The 13076-nt window shown below is 37.5% G+C and overlaps 2 protein-coding genes and 1 long non-coding RNA gene across 3 annotated transcripts in view; 2 read left to right on the top strand and 1 right to left on the bottom strand.

Moving 5' to 3' along the window:
* Nucleotides 1-1365: 1365 nt before the first annotated feature.
* LOC136809656 (uncharacterized) overlaps nucleotides 1366-13076 on the top strand; it is a 34543-nt gene continuing 22832 nt past the window's right edge. Inside the window, exons 1-2 of the long non-coding RNA XR_010847005.1 lie at nucleotides 1366-1429; nucleotides 1930-1989. This is a non-coding gene — a long non-coding RNA (uncharacterized lncRNA). The remainder of the gene's footprint in view (nucleotides 1430-1929; nucleotides 1990-13076) is intronic.
* On the top strand, nucleotides 3760-5368 carry LOC136809075 (uncharacterized). The gene is made up of 2 exons (XM_067065657.1): nucleotides 3760-4575; nucleotides 4793-5368. Exons 1-2 carry the CDS (start codon nucleotides 3768-3770, stop codon nucleotides 5359-5361), a joined length of 1377 nt encoding a protein of 458 aa, XP_066921758.1. The 5' UTR covers nucleotides 3760-3767; the 3' UTR covers nucleotides 5362-5368.
* LOC136810024 (uncharacterized) lies at nucleotides 8055-13066 on the bottom strand. Its single transcript, XM_067066594.1, has 7 exons — nucleotides 12986-13066; nucleotides 12475-12792; nucleotides 10317-10763; nucleotides 9875-10180; nucleotides 9557-9739; nucleotides 8944-9385; nucleotides 8055-8755 (listed from the first exon to the last, which is right to left on the bottom strand). The coding sequence occupies exons 1-7, from the start codon at nucleotides 13035-13037 to the stop codon at nucleotides 8089-8091; spliced, it is 2415 nt and encodes an 804-aa protein (XP_066922695.1). The 5' UTR covers nucleotides 13038-13066; the 3' UTR covers nucleotides 8055-8088.

The following is a 13076-nucleotide window of genomic DNA, read 5'->3' as shown; positions in this document are numbered from 1 at the left end:
CACTTGAAAAGTTAATACGAGAAAACTAGTGAACATTTTTTAAGACAAATTTTCTCAACTAATCTTTCACTCTCTATATATGCTTTTTGAACCTCTCTCTTTCTATCCTTAAATCGTATGCTGGTCCTTCTTTTCTACTTCGCGATTAATTAATTTCAATTAATCATCATTCCTATTCCATTCATTCATCATAATAGTTTAATTATCAAGATTGATAAAGGATGCTTAGAGACCAGCAAAAATACGTGACATAGTTAGGGAAATAGTCAACACAATATCAAAAGTTAAGAACATTTTAAGGCTTTAAAGACTCTTTTAAAAACCAAATTCTTAGGAAATTACACATAAATACCTTAAAGGAGGAAATTTTGGCGGGAATTTAATTTGGCGGATGGCCAAAAAAGTTTTTTCAGATGGAATTTAATTTGGCGGATGGACGAAAAAACTTAATTTGGTGGGAATTTAATTTGGCGGTCGCTGAAAAAAATTAACCTTAAGACGCCATGTCAAAACAGCGAAAAAATAGCAAAAACACCTTAAAAGAGATCATATTTTCAAAATGTTTAATTTGGCGGGAATTTAATTTGGCGGATGGCGGAAAAAAGAAATTTTGGCGGGAACTTTATTTGGCGGATTTCAGCCAAATCCGCCAAATCCGCCAAATCCGCCAAATTTTCTTTCCGCCAAAATTTCTTCCTTCAAAGGTACTCATAAAATGGTGAAATTAAGAACATTTTAAGAACATTTTATGGCTTAAAACTCAAAAAGTTAAGAACAACGGAAGGCCTGAAAAATTTTGGATGTTCTTTCTTATTTAAAAAAAAAACGTGTAAGATTGTAACAACAACAAACAACATTGTGTGCATTGAGCACTTCAAATACCGGAAAATTCTTTGAACTTTTTTGAATCCAAATAACACCAATAGATTGTTTCAGAATTCATCAAAAGATCAAAAGAAGACGTCAACACAACATCAAAAGTTAAGAACATTTCAAGGCTTTAAAGACTCTTTAAAACCCCAATTTCTTACTAGGAAATCACACATAAATCCTCATAAAATGGTGGTGAAATTAAGAACATTTTAAGAACAATTTATGGCTTAAAACTTAAAAACATCGGAAGGCTTGTAGAATTTTGGATGTTCTTATAAAAAAAACGTGTAAAATTGTAACAACAACAAACAACAAATTGAGTGTGTACTTCAAACACCGGAAAATTCTTTGAACTTTTTTTCATCCAAATAACACCAATAAATTGTTTCAGAATTCATCAAAACAAGACGTCAACACCGACGAAAAAACGTCACACACGACAGGATGAGAGAAGCCTGCGTTTTTAAATGTCATCATATATAAATAGGATTCACTTTTAACGTCTGTACGAATACAATATACTTTGCATGCGTAGTTGCATCGAAAAGACAAGATGGTAAATTTTTAAAACTGATTATAAATATCCCTTCCCTGTCTCACTGCCCAAGCTGGCACACAATGTTGTTTCAACGTTCATCAACGTGTTTTATGGACGTTAGATGGACGCTGTTACGACGTTCTGTTTCACGGACCGAACAGCTGATTGGTTGGAATTGACGTATTGACTGATTTTACGTCACTTACAACCAATCAGTTATTAGGTCCGCGATGTAATGTTAGAAGACATTGCAATGGTGCATATCATCAATTGGCAGAATTAAGAGCCTAAAAACTAATAATAATTTAAAAAGATATTTTTGAGGGAAAGAATCAAACTTTCTCTTATTTCCAGTTTACTATATCAAAAACCAAGTAAAGGTTTTTATTGATGTATTTTCATGATTTTAGGACAAAACTTATTGAGTATTTTCTATTTTCCACCTTGGACTAGTTTAGAGACTTTATTCTCTCGCAAAGTCTTAACGGTATTTCGAAATTTTCACCTTTATTTTATAGAACTTTATACTGACGATTGTAGTTCTCATCTGCTTAAAGTTTGGATATGAAGCTTCATCGGTAAGAAATAATGCATCGATTCGAACAAGAAAACACTATACCTTATAGTAGTTGTTTTTATATCCTTTTCTAAAACTCATTTCAGTTTTTTGAAACAATTATGGGTCATTTCAGCAAAAGAAAAATTGATTGAAATTGGTATTCCCTTATGAAACATTCATAATAATTGTTGTCTCTAGAGACTTTTCAATGATTAACGGTATTTAAAAGAATGGAAGTCTTTTGTAATCGCGATGTACATCGAAGGAACAGTAATTTTGTCTCCGTTATGTTCTTTATTGTACACTTTGAGAAATATTCCACAGAGGCTCTCAACTTATTCACTTTGGTTCCTTTTTAGAGAACAGTTTTGTCTGTTGATGGAAAAGAATGTGTCCCTTGACAAATGTCCAATTTGTTCGCTTTTCATTTTCAAAACCATTCCCTCGAGAAATGAATAATTTCTTCTAACCCACCAGTGAACAATTTCGCAAGTTAAAGTAGAACATAATATCCCTTGATAAATGTCCAACTTGATATTTTTAAGAAAGGAATACTTTGTTCCATTCTGTGGGAGAACGATTTTGTACGGCAAAATAAAAGAGAATGTCTCATGACAATTGTCTAATATGGTGGTGTGTTCAATGTCAAAACCGTTCTCTCAATACATGAATAATTTCTTCCAATACTTAGAGAACAATTTCGTATGTTAATATGAAACAAAATGTCTTTTGATAAATGTCCAATTAGCTTGCTTTTTCTGTACAGAATCGACTCAAAGGGAAGCAACTCTTCTAATCTGTAAGAAACCATGCGTTGTAAGCACTAGAACATTTCCAAATCCCAAAGTCAAAGTAAACTTGGTTCCTATAATTTGAGTATCTTTTGCATGGACTAAATATATTTCTAAAAACTGAAGTTTTATGTCCTCCTTACCTTTATTGATATGGTTCCAGTTAGTTCCGTTGCCACTTAATGAATAAAAGTTCAGTCTGGAACCCTCATTTATGGGGACAAAATGTGTTGTTTTTTCGGCGCCAAATAATTTTTACCCCCGCTTAACAAGTAAACCAATCAGAAGGCTGCAAATATAAAGATGATAATAAATTTCCTTATTTTAAAAGAATAAGACACCCCGTGTAAATGAATATTTCCTGAATCAAAATAGTATATAAGGACCTAATTTATATACTAAATTATCAAAAGCCGGTATGGCACGCCGACGAGTGCTCTTCGTAGACTGGAATTCACTCAATGGATCAGCAAATGGAAAGCGGAAGTTGATTTTCGAAGAAAACGATAAAGGTAAATTCACTTGTCCGGCTAAACTTTGCTTACATGCCGACTTTGGTAGTAAACGGGGCTTGCGGAAACACATCGACAATAAACACCCCTGGCTTTATTATTTTGATGATCAGCCTGAGATCAATAGACAGGAAATTGAACTGAATCAACCAATGGCTCATAGAAAGGCTGCTACCCACTCAAAACCTCACTATTCTATAGAAGACGGTATCGGCAAGGCGTTTCTCAATTGGCTACGAACTACCTGTGGCGGAGGTAAAAATGAAAAGGAAGCTAACCAGACCGCCAAACGTGCACTCAAGTTTTTGATGTGTAGTACTGGGGACAATGAATCTCAGGCATCATTGTCTTATGAGCTGATCGATTGTTGTTTGGGCTCGACAAGCATCATCTTAAAATTCATGACTGTATTAGAGGAGGAATGGAAATTATCTTCCTCTGGAGCATTGAACTATGTAAAATCAATTTCTGATTGGATGGATTATAGAAAAGCGATGGGGATCAATGATAGCAAATTGCGTTGTTTTACTATTACAGAGGTTTACTTGAGAAGGGCAAGGGATAATCTAAGGAAGAAAAAACGTCTTGATAGCACAAGAAATTTTGATTTAGAAACCCTCATTGGTCGCGACAGCTGGGCAAGCTTGGAAGAAATGGAGCGGGTTATCCCTCACCATATCAATGGCTTCAAGCAGGTTGTTGAAAAGTGCAAATCGCAAACACCATTACCTAGTAAGCAGGAGTTAACATTTTGCACTCGTTTCGTGACAACCTATCTTTTTTTACGTGTTAAATGCAGCAGACCCATGACATTTCAATATCTAACTCTTCCGATGATTGAAAAGGCAAAGCAGACTGATGGCTTCATTGATCAAAGAGAATTCAAGACAAGTGGTAAATATCTATTCGACACTTTGATTCTAACAGAGGAAGTTTTTACAATTTTGGATAATTACATTGATATTGTCAGACCTCACATGAAGCCAACATGCCACTATCTTCTGGTATCAACTGCCGGCACTCAATACCAATCCTTAACAAGTGCAATGACGATCCTTGTACACCAAGCAATAGGAAAGTACATCCATCCAACTCGCTACAGACAGATTATCGAGACCGCCAGTGCCGACAGGTTATCCCATTCAGAACAAGAAATAGTCTCCGAAGATCAAAAACATAGCTCAGAGGTAGCAAAGGTCCATTATAAGAAAAAACAGTCAAGAATTGTGGCAACGGAGGGGAAAAGATGCATGGAAAAAATGCTTGGAGACGCACGAAAGGACCAACAACAAGCCATTTCAGGTATGTATACCGAGTTTGTCGTTCTCCATCTATAATTATACGTCAATCGATACTTCGGTTAGCAGCTGTATTGAGAGAAAAAGAGAGAAGTATATGTGGTAGTGTGAAGGGTTCGAGCACAGACTTGCACCGCAAAGGACTGTGTTCGAATCCCATGCACTTCCAGGCAGGATTTATTTTATGGCGAAAGATTCACTAACTTCACTTATAATTTCAGGTATATTCAAAGATTTGGCTGAAATATCCAAATTTCCATCGATGAGCGTGGCAAGTGAAAAAGCAGGACCATCGACAAGCAATGTAGCTTCGCCTTATGTGGTAAACTCTGACGAAGATATGCTTGATTCTGAGAGCATCGAAAGACAAAGTATAGAAGTTAATACTATTTTGCAACGAGTTCAAAACATGTGTTCGCCGGATGATAACGCAAATCTTGACGACAGTGAGGGCATCCAAATGGAAGTAGTGAGATCAGTGGATGAAGAAGCACCCGTCACGTTGGAAGAATCGATTGTTTACGATAGAACCACGACAACTCGAAATTCATCAAGAAAAACGGAGGTTGAAGTAAAAGCTCAATCGAAAAACAAGGCAAAGAATGTAAAATTTTCCATCGAAGAAGACGAACAGTTATTAAAAGGTATTTTAAGACATGGCGAAAAAAGTTGGACTGCAATCTTAAAGGACACACAATACCAATTCCATCCAACGCGGAACCGAGATTCTCTTAGAGTGCGTGCAGACACGGCAGCTTTCAAAAAACTAAAGAAGAAACAACCCAAATAAACAGAAAACTGGAATTAATATTTTCTTAACTTAACATTTATGATAACATGGTATATATTACATTAAAAATATCAAAGAATTTATAGAAAAATTTTTAGAGTGATAAACAAAACTAAAAAATTTTCAAAAACACTGCTTCCAAAATTTAACATGCTTGTTCCCAATAATATCAACATCTTCTTTGCTACTAGTGAAACCATAGATGCGATCAATTTCGGCAGCTCATGAATACAAAACATTGATTTCTTTTCTTATTTCGAGATTGTTTCCTAAAAATAGCCTGCTTGTTCCACTTAGTGTCACATTGTTCCTTGTTGTTACCCAATTTCTAGAGAAAAAGTGGATAGTGGCTGTCTAAGTCCGTAAAATTTTCAACTTTTATCTTGTTCCCAGGTTGTTCCCAAATTTAGCCTGTTTGTTCCCGTGAGTGTCACGTTGTTCCTGGTTGTTACTCATATTCTGGAGAAAAGGTGGGTCGAAATTGTAGATTTTTTTCTTGTTCCCAGATTGTTCCTTAAAACAGCCTGCTTGTTCCCGTTAGTGTCACGTTGTTCCCGGTTGTTACTTATATTCTGGAGAAAAGGTGGGTCGAAATTGTAGATTTTTCTTGTTCCCAGATTGTTCCCTAAAACAGCCTGCTTGTTCCCGTTAGTGTCACGTTGTTCCCGGTTGTTACTTATATTCTGGAGAAAAGGTGGGTCGAAATTGTAGATTTTTCTTGTTCCCAGATTGTTCCCTAAAAAAGCCTGCTTGTTCCCGTTAGTGTCACGTTGTTCCTGGTTGTTACTTATATTCTAGAGAAAAGGTGGGTCGAAATTGTAGATTTTTCTTGTTCCCAGATTGTTCCCTAAAAATAGCCTGCTTGTTCCCGTTAGTGTCACGTTGTTCCTGGTTGTTACTTATATTCTAGAGAAAAGGTGGGTCGAAATTGTAGATTTTTCTTGTTCCCAGATTGTTCCCTACAAATAGCCTGCTTGTTCCCGTTAGTGTCACGTTGTTCCCGGTTGATACTCATATTCTAGAGAAAAGGTGGGTCGAAATTGTAGATTTTTCTTGTTCCCAGATTGTTCCCTACAAATAGCCTGCTTGTTCCCGTTAGTGTCACGTTGTTCCTGGTTGTTACTTATATTCTAGAGAAAAGGTGGGTCGAAATTGTAGATTTTTCTTGTTCCCAGATTGTTCCCTAAAAATAGCCTGCTTGTTCCCGTTAGTGTCACGTTGTTCCCGGTTGTTACTTATATTCTAGAGAAAAGGTGGGTCGAAATTGTAGATTTTTCTTGTTCCTAGATTGTTCCCTACAAATAGCCTGCTTGTTCCCGTTAGTGTCACGTTGTTCCTGGTTGTTACTTATATTCTAGAGAAAAGGTGGGTCGAAATTGTAGATTTTTCTTGTTCCCAGATTGTTCCCTACAAATAGCCTGCTTGTTCCCGTTAGTGTCACGTTGTTCCCGGTTGTTACTCATATTCTAGAGAAAAGGTGGGTCGAAATTGTAGATTTTTTTTGTCCCAGATTGTTCCCTACAAATAGCCTGCTTGTTCCCGTTAGTGTCACGTTGTTCCCGGTTGTTACTCATATTCTAGAGAAAAGTCGGGTCGAAATTGTAGATTTTTCTTGTTCCCAGATTGTTCCCAACAAATAGCCTGCTTGTTCCCGTTAGTGTCACGTTGTTCCTGGTTGTTACTTATATTCTAGAGAAAAGGTGGGTCGAAATTGTAGATTTTTCTTGTTCCCAGATTGTTCCCTAAAAATAGCCTGCTTGTTCCCGTTAGTGTCACGTTGTTCCCGGTTGTTACTTATATTCTAGAGAAAAGGTGGGTCGAAATTGTAGATTTTTCTTGTTCCCAGATTGTTCCCTACAAATAGCCTGCTTGTTCCCGTTAGTGTCACGTTGTTCCCGGTTGTTACTCATATTCTAGAGAAAAGGTGGGTCGAAATTGTAGATTTTTTTTGTTCCCAGATTGTTCCCTAAAAATAGCCTGCTTGTTCCCGTTAGTGTCACGTTGTTCCCGGTTGTTACTCATATTCTAGAGAAAAGTCGGGTCGAAATTGTAGATTTTTCTTGTTCCCAGATTGTTCCCAACAAATAGCCTGCTTGTTCCCGTTAGTGTCACGTTGTTCCTGGTTGTTACTTATATTCTAGAGAAAAGGTGGGTCGAAATTGTAGATTTTTCTTGTTCCCAGATTGTTCCCTAAAAATAGCCTGCTTGTTCCCGTTAGTGTCACGTTGTTCCCGGTTGTTACTTATATTCTAGAGAAAAGGTGGGTCGAAATTGTAGATTTTTCTTGTTCCCAGATTGTTCCCTAAAAATAGCCTGCTTGTTCCCGTTAGTGTCACGTTGTTCCCGGTTGTTACTCATATTCTAGAGAAAAGGTCGGGTCGAAATTGTAGATTTTTCTTGTTCCCAGATTGTTCCCAACAAATAGCCTGCTTGTTCCCGTTAGTGTCACGTTGTTCCCGGTTGTTACTTATATTCTAGAGAAAAGGTGGGTCGAAATTGTAGATTTTTCTTGTTCCCAGGTTGTTCCCAAATTTAGCCCGCTTGTTCCCGTTAGTGACACGTTGTTCCTTATTGTTAACCAATTTTCAGAGAAAAGGTGGATTTTCACTTGAGGGCTCCTCAGAAACTTATATTTTATGAAATATAATGACAATAATGATGACGACATTACAAAAGAATTTGTAAATCTAGTTATAGGGTTTCAAAGATATAAAAAGTATGGAACAATCATACAATGACAAAATCCTCTCCGACATCAGAATCCGGTATTTCGATTGGGTTTGTTATCTCTGAGGAAGTTTTGCGTACAGGTTTTATACGGATCTTTGGCTTGACCTCACCCCCTTCTTCTTCGTCTGTTGTGATCAAGGAGACTGGGTCCGTGATTACAGAGGGCGTTTTTCTACCTTTAATTCGTGGCGGTTTCTTATCTTCGTCCGAAGCGCTTTCCGTTGACGTGCCACTATCGATTTCATTTGACTTTTCCAATTTCTGTGATTTCTTCGTCCGCTTCAGGGATGGAAGAACTTCATCGTCGTCATCACTTGTATAGTCGCTGTAAAGAATCTTCAAGAGATGTAGAGGAGATCTTTTTGAAGACTTCGGCGGTGAAGGTGCAGAGGTTTTGCTCGAACTTGATGGGGTGGAAGAACTTCCCTGGGAACACTTTTTCCTTTTGATAGGACTGAAGTTTAACACTCGGTTGGGAAGTGTCGTTTTTGTTGTACTAGAAGAGTTAGAGTTTTGCTCCGCTACATTAGTAGGGGTGGAGGTTGAAACATTTGGGGCGGGCATATCCTTTAACGGAGTTTCAGGCACCGTTTCCTGCCGTGCCAGCCAAGCCTCGTAAAACGTGTCTCCGCCACGCCATTTGCGTTTTCTTCTTATCTCGTACCTAAAAAAAATAATGAAATCAGCCGTCAATATAACATCGGTTTCGTGGTGCTGGAAGTTTCCTTATGTTTCAATCGGAGCATGGAGCATAAGAATTTCGAATCCATAATATATTCAATGGTAAAACTTGGCAAATTAACAATTTACAGGCTCAGTTAATCACACTTTGAGAGAAATAATAACAAATACCTCTTTATGTCCTCCTGGTTGATAGGCACCTTCTTCCAATCCTCGTTAGACATGTAGTTCAAAGTATTGATACACAACTGGTAATGAGTAGTTCCTTTCTCCGTGTAGAAAAGTTGGTGTGTTTTAGCCCACCTAGCTGGAGTTGCCTCGTCCGACTCAAGAAAATAGAAATCCATATCCTCGTCATCCACAATCGGGTCTCTGACAATTTCCTGTTGTATTAGTTCATGGGCAGACTGAGAACATGATAATTCGTCTTCCTGAAAGTCTGACTCCATAATTAGCTTGTCGGAACCGCCGTCATAATCATTGTATATGCTTCCAACTTTGTCATCTTTAGTAGAAAATACGTAAGCGTCATCGCAGCTCTCGAATAGGGGCGTCTCTTTAAGCACCTCTGAACAATAATGAATGACCTCCATGCAGTGACGCCTCAGCCATCCTGTTAGAATGATATGGAAACCGTTCATTTAAATCAGCTGGATAATCAAGACGTGAGACATAGGAAATACATAATCTACTATACGCTCTAAGAAATTGCAAAACAAATTGCTTCAATTTAACAAACGTAGTTTTTTGAAATGCACAAATCGTAATTTTTATAATGCCTTACTTGTTACACTGGAATCATTCTTTGGTAACGGTTTTGTTGAGAACACCTTCAACCGGTTGTATACAGCGTCATGATCTTTCGATATTCCAAAGTTTGGTAGCACATTCGTAGTGATAAAAAAACCCGAGTTGTACATCACCTTTGTTGCACTGGCGTGTTTCTGTGAGAGCATGATTAAACCACCTAAAATAGAAATGATTGAACCCAAATTGTCAATGTTTTTACTCGAGACACGCCCAAATTCACTTTTGCGCAGGAATCGATATGCCAATAGTCTACCTCTCGAAGATAAGATTGAAATAAACTTTATCATTTTACCTTGAAGTATACGCTTTGCATCTTCACAACTAAGACTGTTAACAGTCCACTCGTCCATGAACACCAACTCGGTTTGATTGTTTATCAAATGTCCTGCAAATCTTCCCTCTTGGGTGACTCCAGCGATGTTTTCTGTTGGTATTAAACCTTCGAATACGGCAGCCCAGCTGGTTTTGCCCGAATTTGAGTCGCCCTCTAGCAAAAGTTTTGGCTCCTTCATTGGGAACTTTTTGTGCAACAATAGTTGAAAATATTTCTGCAAGAAATGAACTCGTGTCTTCCGTTCGGGAAAACTGTTCATTATTCCTGAAGAGAAAAACAAAAAGAAGGTTTTCATAGTTTCAAACAAATTTACAAAGTTCAAAAGTTTTATGTCACTTTTCAAGTATATCGAAATGTGTCGAAATGACAAAGGCCAATTTAAAAATCTGGAAGTGGTTACCTTGGATGAAAGGTCCAGGATATGGTACGTATGATTTATCATATGTGTAGCGGATGAACGCACGGGGTGTGCACCCTTCAGGAAAATTCCTGATTTTGTAAAACCGCTTCTCTGAAATTACGAAGATGGTACGTGCCGGCAACACTTCAATGATATTGTAAAGTATCTTCAGTGGCTTTATCAATCCGCAGTCTGGATCTGAAAGCAAATTCGATACCGAATTGATGTGCGATGCCAGCACATTGGCGACCGAGCCAACACGGAGTGATCTCATCAGGAACCTCTTCACTGTAAGACAGTACACGTAAGAGAAAGCACTATCTGGAGCCTTTTTGTAGATTTTCCCGTTACAGATGGCATAGCTTTTCTCCTTCATGAACCTTGATAGCTCTGCTACAGCAATACAAATTGGATCGGTTGGAATGAACGATGGTGTAAGGTTAGAAGCTGAAAAGGAAAAAATTATATAAATAATAAGTGAAAAAGCCACCATCCATCTTTTCTCTAGAATATATGTAACAACAAAGAACAACGTGACACTATCGCGAACAAGCAGGCTAAATTTGGGAACAAGTTCGGAACAAGAAAAACAGCAATTATCCACTTTTTCTTTAGAAATTAAGTAACAACAAAGAACAACGTGACACTAATGGGAACAAGCAGGCTAAATTTGGGAACAAGCTCGGAACAAGAAAAAAAGTTCAAATTTCAAAGCCTAACCATCCAAGATTCACTTTTTCTCTAGAAATTAAGTAACAACAAAGAACTACGTGACACTATCGGGAACAAGCAGGCTTAATTTGGGAACAAGTTCGGAACAAGAAAAACAGCCATTATCCACTTTTTCTCTAGAAATTAAGTAACAACAAAGAACAACGTGACACTAACGGGAACAAGCTCGGAACAAGAAAAAGAATTCAAATTTCAGAGCCTAACCATCCAAGATTCACCTTTTTTCTAGAATATATGTAACAACAAAGAACAACGTGACACTATCGGGAACAAGCAGGCTAAATTTGGGAACAAGTTCGGAACAAGAAAAACAGCCATTATCCACTTTTTCTCTAGAAATTAAGTAACAACAAAGAACAACGTGACACTAACGGGAACAAGCAGGCTAGATTTGGGAACAAGTTCGGAACAAGAAAAACAGCCATTATCCACTTTTTCTTTAGAAATTAAGTAACAACAAAGAACAACGTGACACTATCGGGAACAAGCAGGCTAAATTTGGGAACAAGTTCGGAACAAGAAAAACAGCCATTATCCACTTTTTCTCTAGAAATTAAGTAACAACAAAGAACAACGTGACACTAACGGGAACAAGCAGGCTAGATTTGGGAACAAGCTCGGAACAAGAAAAAGAATTCAAATTTCAGAGCCTAACCATCCAAGATTCACCTTTTTTCTAGAAATTAAGTAACAACAAAGAACAACGTGACACTAACGGGAACAAGCAGGCTAAATTTGGGAACAAGCTCGGAACAAGAAAAACAGCCATTATCCACTTTTTCACTAGAAATTAAGTAATAACAAAGAACAACGTGACACTATCGGGAACAAACAGGCTAAATTTGGGAACAAGCTCGGAACAAGAAAAACAGCCATTATCCACTTTTTCTCTAGAAATTAAGTAACAACAAAGAACAACGTGACACTAACGGGAACAAGCAGGCTAAATTTGGGAACAAGCTCGGAACAAGCAAAAGAATTCAAATTTCAAAGCTTAACCATCCAAGATTCACCTTTTTTATAGAAATTAAGTAACAGCAAAGAACAACGTGACACTAACGGGAACAAGCAGGCTAAATTTGGGAACAAGCTCGGAACAAGAAAAAAGTTAAAACTTTTACAACCCTAAACAGCCACTATCCACTTTTTCTCTAGAAATTAAGTAACAACAAAGAACAACGTGACACTAACGGGAACAAGCAGGCTAAATTTGGGAACAAGCTCGGAACAAGAAAAAAGTTAAAACTTTTACAACCCTAAACAGCCACTATCCACTTTTTCTCTAGAAATTAAGTAACAACAAAGAACTACGTGACACTAACGGGAACAAGCAGGCTAAATTTGGGAACAAGCTCGGAACAAGCAAAAAAGATTTAATTTCAAAGCCCTTTAACAGTGTTAGGCGATAATTTTATTTAAAACTTACCATTGGAAGATTCTGCATCGTCAATGGTAAAGGCTATAGTCAAAAATTGGATATTTTTCATTGCTTTGTGAAGATCTTGTCTCGAATTTTGCGGCATTGATGGTCTAATCGTCAGTTTGGCAAATGGTTCACCCTCCTCAAAATCTTCAAAAATCGGATTCTCGGTTAGTGTGAGCCCATCTCTTTTGCGCAGTTTTCTTCGGACAGCCTCGAAAAAGAATTTCATTGCCTTGTTGATGATGGTCGTGGAAGCGTGGTCTTTCAAAACCTGACACAGCAACCTGGAATAAACTTCGGCTGTATCGATCTTGCCTCTTCCTGATTAAAAGAACATTTCATTATTGAAATTTATTAGTAAGTAAAAATCAAGAAAATTTAGAAAAGGGGAGTAGATTTTTTGACATGACAAGAAAAAATGATGGAGATATGAAAAGTATTTTATGACACACACCATCTCATAATCATTTGTATTCATTCCAAAAATATAAACAAGCCAATAAGTAAAACTTACCTCTCACTGTAATCGGCTTACACGAAGAAACGTCCAACCCGGCAAGCATCATTTTTGAGGAAATGTCAGTTTCAAATTTTGCCACCCACGT

This window comes from Clytia hemisphaerica, unplaced genomic scaffold (genome assembly GCF_902728285.1).
Source record: "Clytia hemisphaerica strain Z4C2 unplaced genomic scaffold, Clytia hemisphaerica genome assembly, whole genome shotgun sequence".
Lineage (NCBI taxonomy): Eukaryota > Metazoa > Cnidaria > Hydrozoa > Leptothecata > Clytiidae > Clytia > Clytia hemisphaerica.
This window is presented reverse-complemented; position numbering and strand designations above follow the sequence as displayed.

Excerpts from the sequence above, each read along its gene's own strand:
- LOC136809075 (XM_067065657.1), top strand. The coding sequence starts at position 3,768 with ATGGGGATCAATGATAGCAAATTGCGTTGTTTTACTATTACAGAGGTT. Across the intron at positions 4,576-4,792 it reads CCAACAACAAGCCATTTCAG|GTATATTCAAAGATTTGGCT; the intron begins GTATGTATACCG and ends TTATAATTTCAG.
- LOC136810024 (XM_067066594.1), bottom strand. The coding sequence starts at position 13,037 with ATGATGCTTGCCGGGTTGGACGTTTCTTCGTGTAAGCCGATTACAGTG. Across the intron at positions 9,740-9,874 it reads TGCAAAGCGTATACTTCAAG|GTGGTTTAATCATGCTCTCA; the intron begins GTAAAATGATAA and ends TTTCTATTTTAG. Across the intron at positions 8,756-8,943 it reads AACCAGGAGGACATAAAGAG|GTACGAGATAAGAAGAAAAC; the intron begins GTATTTGTTATT and ends TATTTTTTTTAG.